Raw genomic sequence first — 21,684 nt, 5'->3', positions numbered from 1 at the left:
CCCACCCCTCAGAGCACCTGAGGTGGGGCAAAGTGCAAACCCAACCTTTTACTGGGACCAGTTCCTGCCCCACCAGCCCTACTGGAGAGCCGGGAGATAGACTTTTCCTGGGTTGATCACACTGAGTTCTCAGTGCAACCGGGCCCAGGAGCCTGGTTCCTGTGACTCCCACACCAGCCTGGCCCATGGCGATCCAGGTACATGTGGCAGCAGGAGGGGCAACAGGAGGTGAGGGCGACAAAGCCCTGCTCAGGTGCCTTTTGGAGCTGGGGGCTGCCCTCTGGCCCCTTCCCTCCTAGCAGTTACTCATCAGGCAGACCCCTCTGCACTTCCTCAAGACACAAAGAGCCTCCCAGCAGCAGCCCCCCAAGGCTGCCATCAGCCAGGGCCTTCAAGGGGACAACTCCAGCAGTCAGGTGCACAGCTACCGAAGCGGGTGTGAGCAGGAGAACCCGGGGACGACCTATTCTTGGCATGCCCACAGGAACAGGCTAGACCTCCCACCTTGGGGTCACTTCCTACCCTCCCCCAGGAAGGCACAGGGTATTCCCAGGAGGCTGCCAGGGACCCCTGCAGGTGGGATCCGTCTCCTCCTCCTTCCCCTGGATTCTCACCCCACCACCCGCCTGGCTCAGAGGGGACTTCTGGTGCTTCTGCAGGGACCTGGCTTTCATTTGCCAAGGAAGGTTCTCTCATGTGCACAGCTGGGGGCTATGGTGTAGCCTGTAGACTGGAGGTGGCCGGCAGGCAAGGACAGAGCTCCCTCTGTCTCAGGAGGGGTTGCTGACACAGGCCAGCCGTCCTGGTGCCCCAGCTGGGAGGGGCAACTTCTGCATCACTCCCATCGCAACCATCTCCTCTGCAGGTCTGTCCTTGAGGTGGGCAGGCAGAACTGACCCCAGGTGACCCTGCACTGAGCACTGAGGGGGAGCATGCCCCGGTGGAGATCTGCTCCCCCAGAAGCTCTCTCAGGCTCTGGAACCGGGCAGGGAGGGGGTCCTATAGGCAGCAGCCCAAAGGCCACTGGAGGGGTAGGAAAGGGGTGAGTTTCCCCGGAGAGTGGCCAGTGACAGTCCCATCCATAGCCCAGGCCTCAGGCATGTCACCTGGCTGCTCTGGGGCCTCAGAGGGTGGGGGTAGGTGTGGTGCAGCCTCACCCCAATCCAGACTTGCTCTCCACGGCCACTCATGCCCCCGTCTCCAGGCTGGGAACGTGGCCCAGGCTCACTCCTCGCAGGCGGTGGACTGGCGGCCAGTAGACACACAGCACGGTTCTTCATGCAACGGGCGCCTTTCCACTCGCCCACAGCCTATCACCCCAGGAGGGTGGGCAGGGAGGAGCTGAGGGTGCCCGGCCACCTAGGAGGGGCCACCATGCCTGCGGGGGGAGGTGGATGGTTTCCTTCTTGCCTCTTCGGGTTCCCTGTGATCTCCAACTCTCTTCTGTGGCCCTCTAAAATAGCCATTAATTAGAGCCTGGTAATTAACTTTCTGGTTCAAGTAATATTTTGCAAAGGAATTCCATTAAAGAGTCGATTTGCATACCCTCAGACGTGGGGCCTGGAAATAGGCAGGGTTACTCTAAGAGAATGCAGCTGGGCCCCATAGCACCCCTCGAGACTGGCACCCCGGCCTGGGCTCTGCTGGCAACTAAAGGCATACAGGGACTCCAAGGGTGGCTGTCCTGATGGCCTGGGGATATGCTGAGCCCTGGGAGGTCCTCTTCAAGAGGGCGGGCAGTTAGTTCACAGGCTGGCCAGCTCAGAGGCCACACGCCCAGACAGCAACCGCACACATGCACACAGGTGTGCACAGGTGAGAGCTCCAACACAGAACACACGACACACATGGTGCAGTGTCAACACACACACACCCGCTGGTAGACACATACACATACGAACACAAGACACAATGAGAACGCTGGCCAGCACTCACTGAGCACTTGGAATGGACCATATGTCCATAGCCGACCTACAAAAACAGCCACTTCATGTGGTCCAACCCAACATGAAGTGCCAGGCACTGTTCCAAATGCTGTACATGCGACTCCTCATTTCAGATGCACAGACATGTACAAGGACTTTTACGTATAATGTACGCACACCTTCCTGAGGGCAGCTGCGTGCTTGTAAGACATACAAAAACACGCACTCATGGATGTACACAGGCCTACAGACACGTGTACAGAGAAAGGCTTCTCCAGCCTTTAAAACCCCAGCCTGGGGATGATCACATTCTCCCTAGCTAATTTCCACCGTTCTGAAAAATACTGCGCGCCTCGGGTCTTCGGAAGATACTCAAGGGAGCTGCAGATCTAAAAGGAAGGCGATAAAAGTGAGGAAGCAAAAATAAATGGGTTCTTCTCTCTGTCGGGTCATGTTCTGGGGCTTGGCCCTCCCTCTCTGGAGGCGAGGCTCAAAGTCAGCCCTGCCCCAAAGGTGCCCATAGACTCCAAGTTCAAAGCTGCAGGTGGGCTGGGACGTGGTCCTGAGGCCTGGCTTCTGGGATGTGCCCACCTGCACACCTTTAACGGTGTGCCTCAGTTTTCCCAAATCTAACAGCCCCTACACCACCTACCTATTCTGTACGGCCAAGGCCTCTCAAAGTGCTGTGCAAATGCCAGGCCTCCTTATGATAATTATCGGATTAAGAATTAAATCTGATTCCCTTATGGAGAGCGGGGGGTGGGGTGGAGGGAGCCTTCCTTGCAGGTAATTAATGAATCCACCGCTATAACCGCTTGGAAGGCAGAGGCCCATTTAACAAAGATCCACCTACGTGGGAACTCTCAGAGGTGAGGAAGGCCAAACAGGACAACCAAGAATCCTGCAAGGGGCTTGTCAGAACGTCCAGAAGGCAAAGGACAGGAATAGACAAGATCCAAAAGCAGCATCACTGCTGGCCATTAAACTCAGGAAAACAAGGTTCAATCACTAACAAGCAAAGAAATGCAAGTAACAAAGAAATGCCATTTTTCTGCCTATACAAATGACAGAGATTGTTTTAATGATGACACCCACTGTTTCTAAAGGTGTAAGGAAAACAGGTGAGCACCTTCAAAAATCACTGAAGGAGACTCAACTGCTACAGGCTTTCCGTGGGAGGCATTTTTATCAAAAACCTGAAACTGTTTGTATTCTTTGACCTAGTAATGCTACAACTTTATCCCATAGAAACAATCACAGATGTAGACCAAGATGCATAGTCAAGGATTTAAATATCGGCCATCGTTTTTTTTTTTTTTTTTTGTCTTTTTGTCTTTTGTCGTTGTTGTTGCTATTTCTTGGGCCGCTCCCACGGCATATGGAGGTTCCCAGGCTAGGGGTGGAATCGGAGCTGTAGCCACCAGCCTACGCCAGAGCCACAGCAACGCGGGATCCGAGCTGCGTCTGCAACCTACACCACAGCTCATGGCAACGCCGGATCGTTAACCCACTGAGCAAGGGCAGGGACTGAACCCGCAACCTCATGGTTCCTAGTCGGATTCGTTAACCACTGTGCCACGATGGGAACTCCGGCCATCGTTTTTAACAAGGAAAAGCTAGACATAACCTAAATGTCTAAATTATTTTTTTAAAAGTATGGCCCGAACATCAGATGGAACAGTGAACTTTTAAGATCAATTTTTAAAACAGACATAGAAGAGATTTGCTTTCACAGGGGTAGACAAGAACAAGGGTCATTCTGATCTGCTGTTCCTTGTGTTCAAAGCAAAAATGATTCTCTGGAGTTCCTTTCATGGTTCTGCGGAAACAAACCTGACTAGGAACCATGAGGTTGCAGGTTCAATCCCTGGCTTTGCTCAGTGGGTTAAGGATCTGGTGTTGCCATGAGCTGTGGTGTAGGTCACGGACGTGGCTTGGATCTAATGTTGCTGTGGCTGTGGCTGTGGCCGGCAGCTACAGCTCTGATTGGACCCCTAGCCCGGGAACCTCCATATGACACAGGTGCAGCTCTAAACAGCAAAAAAAAAAAAAAGAATCATCACAAAGAAAGGAATGTGAAAAGTTGAAGAGTCATTCAGGATAGTAAATGATAAGATGATTTTTTTATTCTGGAGAAATGTGAAATCTACTAAAAACAGGAATTTTGAAAAATAAGGTTTGAAGAATAAAAATGAATGATTAAAAAAAAAATGATCCTCTGTCCAGCCCTTTTCACCATATGAGGGACAGAAACATCTGCCATCTCTCTTGAACTCACAACACTGCATCCCGATATGTAACTGTTCCCATACCACAGATGAGAAAGCCAAGTCTTACCAAGATGAAGGGACTTTGCTCTGCCAGTATTAACTGCCATGTCGTGACAACCTACAACATGCTAGTCTAACCCCTCTCACATGTTATTACGTACTTAATAAAATTTTAGAAACGTTTAAGAAATGTGCAAGACTCAGTGTTAGTTACTAAGGTAACAGCATTGAACAGGACAGACATTTTCTACCGAATACATGCTGAATATATTAACACTTGCAACAACATTATTATCATCGGGCCCATTCTGCCGATGTGCAAACTGAGGCTCAGAAAGGTTAAGTGGTTTGCCTCAGGAACACCAAGCTTCCCATGACTCCCAGAGACGTCTAAGCTGCACAATCATGTTGACGTCACCAAGGGAAGGCGGAAAGGACCAGGCACGCCCTGTCTACAGGAGGGAGGGAGAGAGTGGAGTAAACCCAGGCCTGGGTGCCCAGCCCTCCTGCACCTACTGTCAGCAGCCAAAGCAGGAAAACAGATCCCACCTTCCATTTTTTTCCCTGTTGCTCATCAAGCTTCCTCTCCCCGCTCCAAGGAACACCTCACCCGAAGGGGCAGAACGGATCCCTGCCTACCCACTGGAAGAGCCCCTGGAAGGCCCCGCCCCCACTTCCAAATACCCTCCCTGCCTAGTCTGACACCGCGTGGAATCCTACCATGAGTAACTTGCAGGTGTGGGAACTCCGGGCAACACACACATTCCCTGCAAGGGGTACTCGATCTCAGGGTGCACCCGGCAGCCTCGCACACCTGCACCTGGCTGCCTGCCTGTGTGGAGGGCCCGAGTCACCCAGAAACACTATGAGGAAGAAGATACTAGGAAAGCACATTACTGCCAGCTGACCCTCTTAGCTACTCAGGAACATTAATAAATAAATGAGTGACTCGGAAATTATCTTCTGGGAAGGCAGAAACACCACATCCGAGATCGCTTTTACCAACATTAAAACAGTCCTGTAAATGAAGCAGGAACATTTCCAGCCTGCAAAACAAAAATGCTTTCGCCAGCACACCTTTCACCTGGAAGTCTGAGCAGCATTCACGCCTGTTATCCAGGGGAAATGATTACCTGTCCTTGGTGCTTATTTCCAAACCCTCCAAAGAAGAAATGAATGTTGAGGGGCACAGCAATCTTGGAGACGGGCTGAGAACCTTCCCCAGGCTGTTCCCAGGGGAATATGTACAAAGGCTCAAACATGTCCTGTGGCCCTGGTGTGCCCACCGAGCCCCGGCTGGCTTGACCCCAGCCTCACAACTGCACAGCAGCCCTCTCCCTGCATCAGCCAAGCTCAGCATCTCCAACCTGGGGCAGACTCCTTTCCCAGGGAGCTGAAAGATCCCAGAACAGAACCAACTGGTTTCCCACCTCCAGATGAGAGAATCCCATCGCAAAAAATAACCTCCTCAACACAGCAGTTGGCAGAGCACGGCAGAAAGCATGCAACAAAGCCACTTCAGCAGCCATAAAGCAGACGGATTCATCCAGAGTCAGAACCCAAGTGGCCGCCCCCAGCCCCGAGTACCCTGTGCTCCTTCTCCACACGGGGATGCCACCAGAGAGGCTGCCACCCCCACTTCCCTTCACCCATCCCCTCGCTAAGGCTGCTGTCTCTGCACTTACCCGATTCCCAGGAAGAGGCATGGCAGCCCAGTGGGATCCCACGGAGCCAGGAATTCAACCCCCTCCTCACTGCCAAGCCAAGCCAAGCCAAAGATAGCCGGTTCAGTCCTTCCAGTTTTCACCAGCACCACCACCCCACGTCAGCCTCGGGGGAGGCGCCTCTCCACCCAGCCAGGTTTGACCATGAGCTTAGGGGTGGGGTGGGGTCTCCGTAGTTGGTTTTACTCACTCAGCTCCAAACAGGACACCTCTGGGGGCTGCCCGTCCTTCCCATCAGCAGCCCCAATCAATCTATTTCTAAGCAAAGTGGCAAATCAGGAGACCCCAGTCCGAGCAAAACCTAAGACTGGGTAGAAGGATTTCAAACTCAGTCTCTCTGCCTGTCTGTGGGAAATCCGGGCTCCCTTCCTCTGCCAGAGAAGCCACCAAGCCAGATTTTGTTTCTAGAAAATTAATAAGACAATTCCACACCACTGCCAGTGACTTTCTGCTCCAACTGCTACCGTTTACCACCGTTTCTAGAAACAGTCATCTACAGTCTTGTAGTTCTACTCTCTAACCCCGACTCCGCGCCCCTTCAGCATGTGGCAAAGCTGACCTGAGGCCAAGCTGGGCAGGACCCGCTTGAGGCCATCTCGGCCATGCCCCGACCTCCAGCCAAGGGTTGCCGGCTGAGCGCTCGCCCGCTTCTCAGTGCAGCCTTCCCGCTGGAGGGAGGTAAACACGGCAACACAGCACGCACGCTGTCTGCTCCCGGGAGGGCAGACACACTCAGAGGCCGGACCGCCTGCTGTCTCTCCTGCTCCCCAGACAACCAACATGCATGCACACAAAACGGGGTACGTACACAAGGCCCCGCATGCGGGTGCAGAGGGTCCTGACCCCCATCAAGGAGAGCGCAGAGAAAGGCATGTTCCTGGGGGAGAAAGCCGGAGGAAGGGGCCGGGCAGAGGGAGGAAGGCAGCGAACCGGGTGGCCTGCCGCCCAGACAATAACAAAGATGGGAATGGAGATTTTCAAAGACGCAGTGGCTGCACCCAGCGCTGAGCTCTGGCCTGGCTAAATCTTGCTGCCAGGGCACGCCTGGTCCCCTGGGGCACCAGGGCCATCAGAGAAAGGCTGAGGGTCCTGCCTCAAGCTGAGCTTGGCAGCTGGGGCAGGAAACCAGCTGCAGGCAGAGGTGAGGATGCCCTAGAGAGAGTAGTTCTGGGCTGATAAAAATTAAAGGTCTCGTAATTCTCCTGGAGGGTGGAAGGGGTACTCTTCCAGAAAATGCTGGGGGTCAGTTAAACAGTCACTCAACCTTGGGCGGGAGTTGGGCTATAACTTGTACTCCTCTGCCTGCCGGAACCAAGGGGGAGGGGAGAGACATTTTCATTCTACCTGTGCCTCCCCGACAGGGAGTGCCAACCTACCAATCATACACAGGGGCACAGCCCTATGAAGGAAGGCAGATGCCAGGGGCCTCAGATGTGGGGGCTGAATGCTGAAAAGGCTCCTTGGTGCCTGCCTGTTCCTTCACCTCCACTTAGCTGAGCAGGGACACGTTCTAACTGGCACCAGAATTCATCGCCATGCCTGTGCCCAAGTAGAAAGGTGCCGGGCTAGTACACCTGGAGAAGGAGGACCTGGGCCCGGAGAGGCTGTGTCCGCCCAGTGCCCCCGGACGCAGACAGGATGGCTTGCCCTTGCGAGCTGAAGCCTGCTCCTTGCCAGTGACTCCTGGCAGGCTGAACCATCTCCTCCCTCTGCTCTTCTGCCCCACAAGCCACCTCCCCTTGGAATTTCCACACCTGCTCCAGGCTTGCCCAAGAAAAGGAAACCGGGAATAGGAGACACCCCTGGGAGTGGAGAGGTGAGGGAGCGAAGCAGCTGCCCAGGCTGGAGAGGATGAGGCCCTTCTTCCTTGGCCTCAAGCAATGCCCCTGAGCTCAGGGCCCCAGCACTGCCCGCTCCGCTCGCCCCAGCCCCCAGCGGAGCACGCGCCCTACTTAGAGCAGATGTGCCCCCTAAGCGGCCCAGCCCCCTGCTGCTCCTCCCCTCCAGATGTTCACCCTTTTCCTCACCGCTGGGTCCCCGCAAAACCCAGCCAAAAATGCCTTTTGTATCGGACGCCCAAGGGCTCCAGAGGCAGGGGGATGGATCCTGGGGTGGAGGCGCCACTTCTTTCCCCAGCCCCGGGCACCGCACCGCCCTGGAAACAATGCCCACCTCGGCGAGGCGAGGACTTCTTGGTGAGGGCACTTCCCGCCCGGCCTCGCCCCGCGGCTGGGTCACCCAGTCCTCACCCTCGGGGGAGAGAGAGGAGGGTCCTCCCGTCGCGCCCTCCACCCCGTCCGAGGTGGCCCCACAAGTTGCCGGAGGGTGGCGTGGGGTGCCCTCACGCTTACAGCGCGCCCCAGCTGGGGCTCTCGCTTTGTCCCCGCGCCCTCCGGGGCGCATCCTGGGGCGGCGGCGCGCGGAGGCCGGGCCAGGCGGCGGCGGCGGCGGGCTCACCTCTCATTGTCCGCGGCGGAGGCGGCTGCGGCGGCGGCGGCGGCGCTCCGGAACCCCGGCAGGATGTGGCGGAAGCTGTGGTTGCGGTCCAGCTTGGGCTGGCTCTTGGTGCGCTTGATAGAGCCCTTGAGGCGGCGGCTGAGGAAGCCCTGCGCGCGGGGCGACAAGAGGGGGAAGGGGAGGCGGGGTTAGCGCGGCACCGGCGGGCCCGGGACCCGCGCGGGACCCGCGCCCTGGCTCGGGCGGCCGAGCGGCCGAGGGCGGGCGCGGGCTCGGGCTCGGCCCCAGCAGCTCGCTGCCCGCTCCGCCCGCCCGCCGACCGAGCGCCGACGGCCCGGCCCGCGCAGCGCGGCCCAGCCCACCCCACGCCGCCCGCCTGCCCGCCCGCCACGTCGCCCCCGCCCCCTAAGCCGCTGTTGCCATGGCGACGCCGAGCCGAGCCGCGCCGGCCGCGACCGAGGACGCCCGAGCCCCCCAGGCGCGGGGGCGGAGGGAGCCCCTCAGGGCCGAGGGGGGCGGGGCTGCGGAGGGGAGGGAACACCCCCCCCACCCCGGGCCTCCGCATCTGCAGCCCCCTCACCTCTCACTGTAAGGAGGTCACACCCCCATCCACCTGGAAGAATCCACGCCCCCTACCCACCCCGTCCAGGATTGCCAAAGCGCCTTCCTCCACCCAGGAGGTTGGTGTTCTCAGCCCTGGTTGCACAGATGGGGGAAACTAAGGCTCTTGGAGCAGGCGTTTGGTCCTCTGGGGAACGGCTGGCCAGCTCGGCACCTGGTAGTACCCTGCCCCCTGGACCCCTAACCTGGGCATCTTGCCTTTCGCTGGTGACTGTCACAGGCCCTCAGGGTGGAGCCCTTTGCCTGGAACCATTGTACCTCAGCAGGGGCAACCACCTTGGGGACAGAGTGACCTAGCTCAGACTGAGACCAAGGGACTGAAGGGTTTGCTGAGTATTCCCCCTGCATGCTTCCAGATTTGGAACCAGCTCTGAGGGAAGGCTGGACCTTCTCTGGAGGGACTGCTGCCTGGTTCATTTATGACCCATGGCAGGCAAGGGCCGCTTCTGGGAGGACTGTGGCAAACCTCAGCCTGGAGAGCCCGCATTCAAGCCATTCGTCCATTTGTCAGGCTGCGCTGATATGCCGGGCCCAGCCCCCAGAGCTCCCAGTCTAAGGAAGAGACAGCATGCAGTACAGCAGCTCGAACCAGTGCTCCCTTTACAGGTAATGGGATGGATTTGGGGGCTCAAGGAGCCACAGCCTGGGGTGTTCTGGACCTAGAACCTTCAGGTAGTTGGAGGGAGAGGAAAGCTAAGGGAAGGGAGATTCCCTTCCTGGTGGAGTTGCCTGAGAGGGATTCTGGGGACTCCCTCACCCCAGCCTCAATTCCAGGTAACATAAAGACAGAGGGAAATGGGAAAGTAACTCATTTGGAAGTTAATGTTGTACACAATCCGAACACTGCATTCATCCATCACACAATAAAGGGTTGGCTTGGCAGCCCTCTCTCTGGTCTGGGAAGAGAATTGGACATTTGCTATAGGCCACGCCCTTGTTGGATCTGACCTTGCTCTGGCCCTAGCACCCTAGACACGATGAGGGCAAACGCTGGCTGTACATGTCACCTCGTGTCACCCACACAAACAGAAATGACAGAGAAACATTATCTCTTTCTGCAAATGAAGAAACCTCGCTCAGAGAGGTGAAATGACTCACCCAAGGACACACAGCTTCCAGGCAGGCCTGTCTCATGCCAGAGCTTTTCCCATAAGACCTCCCTCTTCTGCCCACCCTCTTCAAGCTTTCCCTTTTCTCATTTTTCTGCCCTTACTCCCCTCCCCCCAACTCAATCTCTCCCATTCCTATGCTTGTGGCCAGCTGCCAGAATTCTGCACATCCTTCAAGGCCCAGCTGAAATGCCACTTCATTCAGAGGGCCTTCATTCAGACACCTCTCACCTCTGTAGCCTGGTATTACCCATCAATGCACTTTATTTATTTTTCATTTTTTTTTGGTTTTTTTAGGGCTGCACCTGCAGCCTATGTAGTTCCCAGGCTAGGGGTCGAGTTGGAGCTGTAGCAGCCAGCCTACACCCCAGCCACAGCAACACCATATCCGAGCCGCATCTGCAGCTTACACCACAGCTCACGGCAATGCTGGGTCCTTAACTCACTAAGCAAGGCCAGGAATCAAACCTGCGTCCTCATGGATGCTAGTCAGGTTCATTAACCACTGAGCCACGATGGGAACTTTCATCAGTGCACTTTAATCAGCTGCAGTTCAACACCTATCTCTTAGGGGGAGGGCTGCTCCAGAGGTGTGACCCACAGACAGGACAAGGCTTAATGCAGAGAGACCACAAAGGGTAGCAGGCCCAGGGAATGGTAGGCCCTCTGGGAGACACAGCTCAAAGGCAGGGACCTCCACTCCGAATAAGCTCTGGGCTCTCCCAATCTCGGCCTCTTGCCAGGTTTGCGGGTGGGGGTGGAGATGCACCTGGCTAAATTGGATGGGTTCTTCTCTCACAGGTATTATTGTCAAGCCAGTTCCCCCAATGGGCTTCTACTTTTTCTTGGCTTTTATTTTCTATACTGCTGAAGATTTCACAACTTTTACATTCTCGTGGTACAAAGAACCATGACGCACGTTTCACAATTTATGGAGCTTCTTATGCATCAATATGGACAGCTTCAGCCTACTCCTGAGTTTAAAAAACAAAAAAGTTTTCTTCCTTCGAGGAGGGTGAGTGGGACACGTATCCCCATCCCCACCCATCACTCAGTGCTCCTCTGTTAAGCATTACCTGTCATCCTGACCGTGACCTTGGGGACTCAAGCTCTCTATAACATTCACTCATTCACCATCCGTAAAGAGCCGACTATGCGCAAGACACAATGACCAAGACTGCCATGAACACTGTGAGGTGAGCAGTGTACAGAATAGCAAAAGGACAGGGAGCTCAGATTCACTGGGAGAGTAGGTCCTTAGAGCAATGGGGAAAACCCCTGTTAGCCCCCGGCCACATCACACATGTCCACCCTGAAGGACCCTGTGCACCCCAGCAGACCCAGCTCAGGGCTCTACGTATGGAGGCTCAACAAATGCTCCTGATCCCCCGAATGGGGACTCAGATTCCGAAAGACTATATTACAAGGATGAATAAGGCCCAGAGACGGGTAGGGTCTTTCCCAAGGTCACAGAGCAACGTTAATCAAAGACCCCAGACTCCAGTTCCCTGCCCTGCCCAGCCTCGCAGCTTGCTTACTGACCTCCTTCATGGGGTGGAGGGACAAGGGTGGCTCCTCACGCAGCCCTGGATGAAGGGAGACAAGCCTTTTCTCCTGTCCCTTCAGGGGGAGGTCCCAGGAAGTGATTTCTACAGGCAGCTTGCAGTCCTGAACTCAGGAAGAGGGACTGACCGACCTTCAGAAAATTTTGTTCTCGACCCAAGTCGATCTTTAGGGAGGGGCAGTGGACAAATCATATCTCTTCTTTGGGTAAAATGGGGTGCTCCATGCTCCTGGTGATGGAGCTCACTGCCAGCCCAGTGGCTGAGAGCTGGGAGCCGAAGGCAGGCAAACAGGACTCAAGTCCAGCTCCACACACCGCTGCTGAGATGGTAGGCACGGCCCCTCACCAATTTGTGAAATGGGTGGGGGAAGCAGTGATGACTAAGTAGGACAGAGAGGGCTCTGGGCAACCCCCACCCACCCACCCAGCCCCTTTCCACATCCCCAGGGCCTGGCTCTTTATCCATCTTCTCCAGGAAGCCACCCTTGACTACACACACCTATCACACCTCTCAGACCAGCTCAAGTCCTTGCATACCACTTGTGTTCAAATCTTAGTTCAGATAAGTTGTGGGCAAATTACTGGACCTCTCTGAGCCTCAGTGTCCCTATCTGTAAAATGGGCTAGGATGCTACTCTGTAGGCTTGCGGAAGGATTAAACGAGTTAAGATATCACGAGTAAAGCGGTAAATACTAAGAAACTAAACACAATAGTTGCCAGCTTTATTAGTATTTTTACCCTTGTTGGCTCTAATACAACCACTGATTTTTTGGCCGAGAAGGTATGTGACCCCCACAGGTAGGAGTCTGTCTAGGCTCTCAGAGGAGCTTGAAAGCAACTTGGCAGCAGGGACAGGGCTGGTGTCACACCTAGTGAATGAATGAACATGCTTGCAAAAGCATGCCGGAGCCACAGAATATATCATTCAGTTTGGTAGTTTTGAACTTTTAAACAGACGCTTTCTTCTAAAGCAACCTCACAGAGACTCGGGAGGTTCAAAGTGCTCGGGCGGGCGGGGCTCCTCAGGTGGAGGCCTCAGCTTTCATTCACTGGCTCAGGGACTGATGTCTAAAGCTCAGCACGGCGCCTGCACAGTCTGCGGGGACCAGGCCTGCCCCCTCCCCAGATGGGGTGCTCTGCCTTTGCTAACACAGCCCCATTCCCCTGCAGCTGTGCCACTGAGCTTAGGTCAACTAAGGCACCAGGAGCTTTTGCACAGGGCTGCTGCCTGGTGTCAACACCCCCAACCCTTGTAGGCTGTGCCCTGATCTGTGACAGCTCACTGCCCACGGGGACATCCTTCCTCCAGCTGATCCACAGGCCCCTTGGGCTTCTATCCACGTCAATGACCAAAGTGCAAGAAAGTCTCTCGCTGGAAGGACCCGAGTTCTTGGCTGCTCCCCCATTCCTGTTCCCGACACTCCAGTTCTCCCCCATGCTGACCTTGACCCAAAGCACTGCTTCTCTAGAAAGTCCTGGGTGACTTTCTCAAAGGCCTTTCAGAATTCCAGACATGTGATTTCTTTGTTTGCCATTTTTTTCTTTTTTCTTTTCTTTTCTTTCTTTCTTTTTTTTTTTTTTTTTTTGCTTTGCTTTTTAGGGCCCCACTTGGGGCATATGCAAGTTCCCAGGCTAGGGGTCAAATTGGAGCTGCAGCTGCCAGCCTACATCACAGCCACAGCAATGCCAGGTCTGAGGTGCATCTGCAACCTACACCAAAGCTCACAGCAATGCTGGATCCTTTAACGTACTGAGCAAGGCCAGGAATTGAACCCACAACCTCATGGATACTAGCCGGGCTTGTTACTGCTGAGCCACAATGGGAATTTCCTTCCTTCACCATTTCAATCAATTCCAAGTGATGATGCTGATAATAAATTACCAGTTATAGGGCTCTGTGGGGGGCACTCACTCACAGAATACCTCTCCAGCCCCAGAAGGGGAGGCCCAAGAGGGCCCCTTGCCTCTTCTTGGGAATCTTCTTGAGGACATATGTCTTACATTCAGGATGTTTGGGGTTTTCAAGTGGGGAAACAGAGAGGCTCAGAGAATTTAAGCCATCTGTTGAGAGTGGCAGAGCTGTTAGGTGGTAGAGCTGGGAAGGAAACCAAGAGAGTTCTAGCCCCTGGGGCAGGCAGGGTAGGGACCCCTTTACACCTGTATACTTTCACACACACACACACGCACACACACAGACACATCTAAGGCCAGAATGGGAGTAGTTCCCATTGTGGCTCAACAGCTTAGGAACCCAACTAGTATCCATGAGGATGCAGATTTGATCCCTGGCCTCACTCAGTGGGTTAAGGATCCAGCATTGCCACAAGCTGTGGCATAGGTCACAGATGCAGCTCAGATCCTGCATTGCTGTGGCTGTGGCTGTGGCCGGCAGCTGCAGCTCCAATTTGACCCCTAGCCCAGGAACCTCTATATGCCTTGGGTATGGCCCTAAAAAGACAAAAAAAAAAAAAAAAAAAAAAAGGCCAGAATGGGAACCTCTGCTCAGCCCATCCTCCCCGAGCCCCAGGCCCCGTGCTGAACCTGGTGAAGGGAGGAAAGAAGGGAAGATGGGCTTTCCCCTGAGCTCAGGGCTGTCACCTAGGACCACAGGTTAGGACCTGGAGGCCCAGGGAAGGGTGACTTGCCAGGTTCCATCCTCACATGAACCTCGCTCTCCCCCTAGGAGGTAGCATCTGGGGGGCCATGGGGTTGCATTCTAGCAACACCACTTGGGCACCTGGGAGTCACATGTCAGCACTGGCCTCTAAGCCACCTTCTCACCTGAGTGTAAAGCCCTCAGCACCATGAATGACACATAGTAGGTACGCAACCAGGACCCAATTCCATCATCTATTTGGTCCTGCCTCCTTAATCCTGCCTTCATCACCTTTGCCCTTTTAACAAAGTGACCCTAGGTCACTGCAGACAGGTGGGTGCACCTGACCTGTCTTTGACTCCTGCAGAGCCCTGGGCTGCCCACCCCGGGCCCCTGAGGCAGTGCTCAGGATGAAGGCAGAACCCCATGGTCCTCCCTCGGCCCAGGCCAGCTCTTCCTCTCATGGCCATTTCTAAGGCAGGTACCCCAACAGACATCCTGCAAAGAAGGAGGCTGTTTCAGCAGGCATGTCTCTCAATTTCTTTCTGAGGCTCTGTGCAAATGCCAGAAGCATACCTAAATAAACAGGAAAGGGAGGAGAAGATCCCATCAGCTACCACCACCTCTCTCAGCCCCAGGAGAGCAGATCTGCCAGGCCCAGAGGCTGGCAGACAGAGCCAACACCTCGGCAGGCTGAAAGGGATGCCTCACCCCATGCTGGCACAGCCTCTGGGAAAGGGCTGAGGTGGTGAGGAGTCCTGCTTCCAGAATCATGGGGTGAGAGCTGGGAGGGCCCACAGGGGGCAGCCAGGCCACTGCCCGCGTGATATAGACAATGCACCTGAAGCCCTGAGGACAGGGGGACGTTTGCAGAGTCACCAAGCAGGACAGCAGGAGAACCATGGCAGAACCTAGGTCCCCTTTCTCTTCGCCCAGTGCACTTTGCAATGTCAGCACACTTCCAGAACCTCCCAGGTTCCCCGTGTTTCTTCTTTGCAGGCCTCAGTTTTCCCATCTGTATTATGAGGGGCTAGATTGGGTGGTCAGCAAACTCTTTTCAGCCTTGCTATTTGGTGACCATAAAGCTAGAGCAGCTGCCTTCCACAGCTGGCCTCTCCCACACCGGGCACCAATGCTACCAGAAAATTCGGTGGCTTTGCCCAAGTCCTTCAGATGCACAATCCCTCCTGCCCTCTTTCCCTCTTCCTGGGGCTCTGCCCTCAGGAAGCTGCCAAGCACCCCTGGCCTCCTCCCCTGGGATGGATGGACCATCAAAGAGAGTCCGAGTAGGGGAATGACTCAATAATGGTGGAATGTCAGAAGCTGTGACAGGTGAAAGTGGGGAAGAATTTTAAGCCAGGATCAAGTTGGTGCCTTCCCGGTGGCCACCTACTCACAGGCCACCCTGTGCCCATTGAACCCTTCCTAAGCCCCTGCCAGCTCTCTTTTGAACGGAAGACCCCCACACTCCACCTTACCCAGAGAAGGCAGCCAGATGGCTCAGGTCGCACACAAAGAACCCACTCATTCAAGGGTCGTGAGAACCAGCAGAGGGCTGGAGCCTGACACTCAAAGATCACTCCTGCATTAAAATATTGCCTGGATAACCTCATCCAAACATGTTCACATGGAGAACCAGGGCTAGAAACACACCCAAGTTTAAGGACATGCATGGGGCACACAGAGGGCATAGCCACAAAGAAATGCATGTATAAACACAAGTCTCCCCAGCACCACCAGATACACACACATAGACACACAGGCACACACAAACACGGGTGCACACTGACTAGCACACGCACAAATATACACATACACAACCACAAAACACACCAATAAGCATACTGCTATACGAAGACAACAGGCTCACAAACACACACACATAGTCAGCTGTCACTGGGCACCGGCAGAATTATGCTGACACCAGGCCAAATACGCACTCAACGTTCACAGCCATGGCAGGAAGGCAGAGTGGCAGGTTAAGCTCACCAACCCGGGAGCCTGGATCTTGGGTCCAAGGGGAGAAAACAGCTCCACGCTGCTGCCACCACAATCCCGCCTGCTGTGGGCAGGGCCTCACTTTGTGCCCTGAGGACAACCAGGGACCTGGTGTCCAAGGACAACCTACTTGCTTCTCTCACCTCCTGAAAACTGTCTTCACAGCTCCCTGAACGTGTGGCTTTTGGGAGCCTGGAGGTCTGGCAGGTTGTTGTGTGGGGCCCCGCCCCTACCCAAACCTGGAGACCCCCACCCCAAACATCTCTCCCGCACATCACTGCACCTGAAATGCCACCATTTGCCACACCTCTTTAGGTCCTAGGGTCACCTCAATCTCCAGGAATCCCCAGGTCAAATGTCTTTCCTTTCCTCCCCCTCTCCCAAGGGGCATGGCAGTGGAGGGTTCCACACTTAACAGCTATGGGCCACAGGCCTGTGACCTGACTGTCAGAGTTTATTCCCTCTTCTGCAGAATGGGGACAACAGTGGCCACCTCACAGGTTGTTGTAACAAGTCAATGAGATCATGCATGGAAAGAACTTAGCTCATTTCCCGGCACATAGTAAAAATATTAGCTACTATCATCATCATTGTCATTGTTTTTATTGCTCAGACTTTGCTCAGTCACGGGGGCCAGCCCAGTGATTAGCCAGGAGAAACAGAGGGCAGGAGCTCACAGAAGCAATTTCTAGGACCCAAACTCCTTTGCTAGAGAAGGGGCTGGTCAAGGGCTCAGGGTGTATTTCCTGAGCCCTGCCATGTGCTGAGCCCAGAGGAAGGACTGGCTTTCTGCCCTCAAGGGTCCCGTGATGCAGCTGGAGAGGCAGCCCAGACTGTTTGCAGGCAGCTGCAGGTGCCTCCCCTCTGCTTTGGCTGCCTCCAACCCTGCCATCCTCCTCATTCATTCTCCAAGGGCATCCCAAGGGACCCTTGGAAAAGCAGATCAGATCTGCCACTGACCAGCTCTATCCCCATTAACAGTGCCCCAGGGCTCCTGGATGAGGGCCTAAGGCCCTTATCATCTACCCTCTGGGCTCCAGACCCAGGTGCTTCAGTGGCACTTTTGGAATTGCCAGCTCTTCCTGCCACAGGGCCTTTGCACAGGCTGTTGCCACTGCCTAGAATGGAAGCCCCCTTTGCCCAGTGGGCCCTGTACACCCATTCAGTCTCTCCTCAGTCTTCACCTCAGGGCCCTCCCCGGTACCCTTGGATTGGGCCAGATCTCCCTGTAGAGCTACTGCAGTCGTAGTTATGCAAGGATTTGTTTCATGCCTCCCTCCCCCACAGGAGTGTGGGGGTCCCTGGGGTCCCTGGTGTTAGACACCTAGCAGGTACTCCATAAATACTTCCTGAATGAGTGAACAAATATTTATTATACAAAAAAAAAAAAAAAAACAGGAGAAAGGCAGAGAATGTTCTCTGGGAGGATTTTCAGGAATTCCACTTGGGCTCAATCTCAGTGGGCTTACCAGAGGAGGCAGCTTTTGAGGGCATAATGGAAATACTGAAGGTGAGGCAGCGTGTGGGCTTGCGAGATTATCTGGGGCAGGGCAGCCATATACAGGCATTCCAGGCAGAATTACACCTCAAGCAACGGTGTGGAAGTAGGAGAGCAGGAGTGTGGTTGCCTGGGAGGGCCCCGGGGTGCTCACAGGCCCCTCCAATGTCCAAGTTACACACCCGAGTCCAGGCTCATAGCACAGGCCATAAGACCCTCTCCCCAAGGCAGTGGACACCCAGGGCAAGAGGGCCCCTTAGGAACCCTGAGGGTCTAGAGGAGGGAGGAGGGGGCCGCAGTTGGGAAGCAGGTGGGGGTGTGAAGGTGGGAGGGGGAAATCAGGACATCAGAGAGACCCTCCTGATTTCTGCCCATGCCCAGGACTGAGTGGCATCAGTGAACAGAAATCAGACACTCATTCCTAAGGTCTCAAGCAGGGATGTGATAATCCAGGGCAGCCAGGCAGTGACTCACTGCCCCATAAATCCTCTGGCTGGCCAACACTTGCCTGAGCATAATAAGCCCACCCCAGAGGTCTGCATGGCCACACACATTTCATCAGCTCTTTTTTCTTTTTCTTTTCTTTTTTTTTTTTTTTTTTTTTTTGCAGGGGGGGGATTCTTTTTAGGGCAGCATCCAGGGCACATGGAAGTTCCCCGGCTAGGGAGGGATTGAACTGGAGCTGCAGCCGCCAGCCTACATCACAGCCACAGCAACCTGGCATCTGAGCCGTGTCTGTGACCTACACCACAGCTCATGGAAACACCGGATCCTTAACCCACTGAGTGAGGCCAGGAATCAAACCCATGTCCTCATGGATACTAGTTGGGTTCGTTACCTCTGAGCCACGATGGGAACTCCTTCATCAGCTCTTTAAGCCCCCGTCAGCCCTGACCTAAGAGCAGGGAGTCCAGCTCCCAGGGCTGCCTGACTGCAAACCGACTTAATAGGGAGCTACGCCCCAGCAGCAGGCTCTCGACTTTCTCCCTCGGCCTCCCTCCAGGCCCTGTCTCTGTGCCAGGCCAGTCTTCCAGGGGTGACTCACTGCTTATTCCCCACCAGATCGTCCCTGTCCTGTGCTCCGTGCACTCTGTGTGAGTAAACGCTCTCAAAAGAAGCTGCCTGGCAGAAGGGGCAAGAACACCACGCACAGATTCCAGAAATCTGAGTTCGAGGCCCAGCTCTGTCATTAACAATAATGAGGAGTTCCCATCGTGGCACAGCAGAAATGAACCCAACTAGGAACCATGAGGCTTCAGATTCAATCCCTTGCCTCACTCAGTGGGTTAAGGATCCGGTGTTGCCGTGAGCTGTGGTGTAGGTCACAGAAGTGGCTCAGATCCTGCGTTGCTGTGGCTCTGGCATAGGCCAGCAGCTGTTGCTCCGATTTGACCCCTAGTCTGGGAACCTCCATAAGCCGTGGGTGCAGCCCTACAACACAAAAAATTAAAATTAAAATAAAAAAAGAAAACAAAAATGAGAACTATTCCAATGCATTAAAAAGGGTAAGCCAGATGTATTTGTTAAGCTCTAAGCTTCAGCACTTTAGTAGTGCTTTACATGACTTATCTTGTTTAATTCTTATAATCCGATGTGCAGGTGAGAGATTGGAGGCTCAGAGATGTTAAGCTACTTGCACAAGGCCACACAGCCAGGAAGTGGCAGAGCTAGGGTCAACCCCGGTAGTCTGCACCAGAGCCCAAACCCTTCCATGATTCCATCACCGCACTGTGAGACGCCGAGCGAGCACTGTAGCCTCTCTGGGACTCAGTTTCCCCATCTGCACAATGAGCGGATTGGGCTAGCTGATCTTTAAGCCCCTTTCCAGCTTGGGCATACCATCCTTCTCCTCCCTGGTGACCTGCTTGCAGGTGACAACAAGGAGACCCTCTGGAGACAGCTGGCCTGGAGGAAGGATGCTAATAGGGGGACTTCAGGCCCTGTGCTGGGCTGTAGGGAGCTTCTATTAGGCCAGCTTGGCCCGCCCTCCCAGGGCAGCAAGGCAGGGACGAGAAGCTATAGGGTTTCTCCCTAGACCAAGAGCCACCAGAAAGTACCAGGACCCCAGGGTGCTCCAGCCCCAGAAACCAGTGAACACTAGTGGGAGGGAGAGGCCAGAGGCGGGCGGCAGCCCCTAAATCCACCTGAATGAACAGTGCTTTTAAAAGCCCTTTTCACTACAGGATACAAAACGCACGGTTTGGGGAGAGGATTTTATAGGCTATTTCTCCTCCAGGGTGATTTACCATTGTCAGGCCAGGCTCTCCTGGGTGTCCTGCCCCTGCAGGATCATGGGAACCCATGGGGTGGAGTCAAGGTCAATTTCAAGGCAAGACTGTGGTGGTCCACGGGCTTGTCCTGACCTCCTTCTAGGCAGGTGGCCACTTGGCCTCAGAGACGCAGTGGGCTCTGTGGAGCCAGGAGGTGGATGCTCGCCCTTCCTCTCCTCTGCCCGCACTCACTCGCTGAAGGCATGCCCTCCCGGAGGCTGTCACACACCTTCATCCCACAAGCCCTCAGGTGCCCGCCACAGGTGAGGCCTTGCCCTGATGCCTGCGGCTCAGAGAAATCAGAAACAGTCGCTGCCCTTGAGAAAGTCACCATGTCAGGTGGTAAAGCCACAGCATCTGTGTTCGGGAGCCTGGGGAGGGGATGGCTGCAGAAATGTGGGTTGGGGGTGGCAGGGGGTGCACAGGGAGGGAAGGCGCTCTCAAGGATGGGAAATGGGGAGGAAGCGTGGGAAAAGGACCAGCCTGTACAAAGGCACAGAGGCTGGGCCTGGGGACCTCAACACCAGCTGGGGAGCTGGACCGCACCTCCTGGAAGCCATCTGAGGTGCTGGAGCGGGGCAGGGACAATCATGGCCCATTTTAGATGCTCTTTAAGCAATTCCACAGGAAAAGTTACCCATCCCAATGCAGGGCCTTGTGTGGGAAACAGATGCCACTGCTGCCACCTCCAAAGAGGGCCTCCTGGCTTTGGGAACAGTTCCCACATGAAGATTTAGATATAATTGTCTGCGATCCAACCCAAATGCCACTTGTTGTGACAGAGGCAGTCACTTCTTTTCACACAGGGGCGAGGGTGGGGGATGGGGGAGGGGGAGCACCTGAGCCTTGCCCCTGACACTCAGTTTCCTGGTTCCCCTGCGGGGGTCACAGGGTAGGGTGGGAAGAGGGGAGCAGTTCCCTCCCACCCCAGAGTGTCTGCCCTGCACAGACACCTTCTGACCTGTGGGAGCCAGGTGAGCTGGAGGCAGGGGCAGGACAGGATGAGGCAAAGAGATGGGGAGCCCCAGGTCCGAATGCCAGCTCTGTCCCCAATCTGTATGACCTACATGCACCTCTGCTCTCTGGGCCTCAGTGATCTCATCTATAAAATGGAGAGAATAACAACACTGGCCGGCAGTGACCTTCCCAATCCAGGCTCCTGAGCTCAGTGAGACTCCACGGGTTCTTCATGCTCCATCTGCCTTGGTTTTGTCACCTTAAAAAAGTGGGAATTGTGTTGTCTACCTCTTGGGTTGGGAGACCAAATGATATGAGACCTGGAGAGGGCTCAGTACAGGGCCTGACCCAGAGGAGTGTGCAAAACAGGTTTTATAACCCCCGCACAATTGTGCAGACAGTGTAGACAGCAGGGAGCCGGTAAAACTGGGATTCAAACCCAGGTCAGCTGGACTTCATCAGAGCACAACCATGATGGAGTGTTTATTGGTCCAGCCTGGTGACTACAGGACAGACACTGCCCTGCAGCCCGCACACTGGCCCGCCTCAGCCTGTGCCCCTCCTCTTGCTGGAAGGCTGCCTTGGGCCCCAGACCTTGTCTGCCCCTCCATGTCCCTGAGGGAGGTCCCCTTTCAGAGGCCCCCCCCCACCTCTCTGGTCAACCCAGCCCAGTCAGCTTGACCAATGGTGCCAG

At 55.0% G+C, this 21,684-nt stretch overlaps 1 protein-coding gene across 26 annotated transcripts in view; it reads right to left on the bottom strand.

The window, feature by feature from the left end:
* Positions 1–21,684, bottom strand: part of DAB2IP (DAB2 interacting protein) — a 199,580-nt gene that overhangs the window by 72,721 nt on the left and 105,175 nt on the right. For 22 of the 26 annotated variants that reach the window (XM_084994515.1, XM_084994544.1, XM_084994538.1 and 19 more), the window contains exon 3: positions 8,377–8,525. The exons of 2 other annotated variants lie outside the window; for them this stretch is intronic. In XM_084994515.1, the coding sequence (XP_084850641.1) occupies positions 8,377–8,525 (149 nt within the window). Of the gene's footprint in view, positions 1–5,880; positions 6,169–8,376; positions 8,526–21,684 lie in introns of those variants that run through there. 2 more of the 26 variants (XM_084994708.1, XM_084994647.1) reach the window with 2 other exon arrangements.

The sequence above is a fragment of the Sus scrofa genome, chromosome 1, assembly GCF_054392235.1.
Source record: "Sus scrofa isolate SSC_HxYL_T2T_F1_AM1 chromosome 1, Sscrofa_HxYL_maternal_Yorkshire_Landrace_v2.0, whole genome shotgun sequence".
Taxonomy (NCBI): domain Eukaryota; kingdom Metazoa; phylum Chordata; class Mammalia; order Artiodactyla; family Suidae; genus Sus; species Sus scrofa.
Note: the sequence above shows the minus strand (reverse complement) of the source record. Positions and strands in the feature narration are given on the sequence as shown.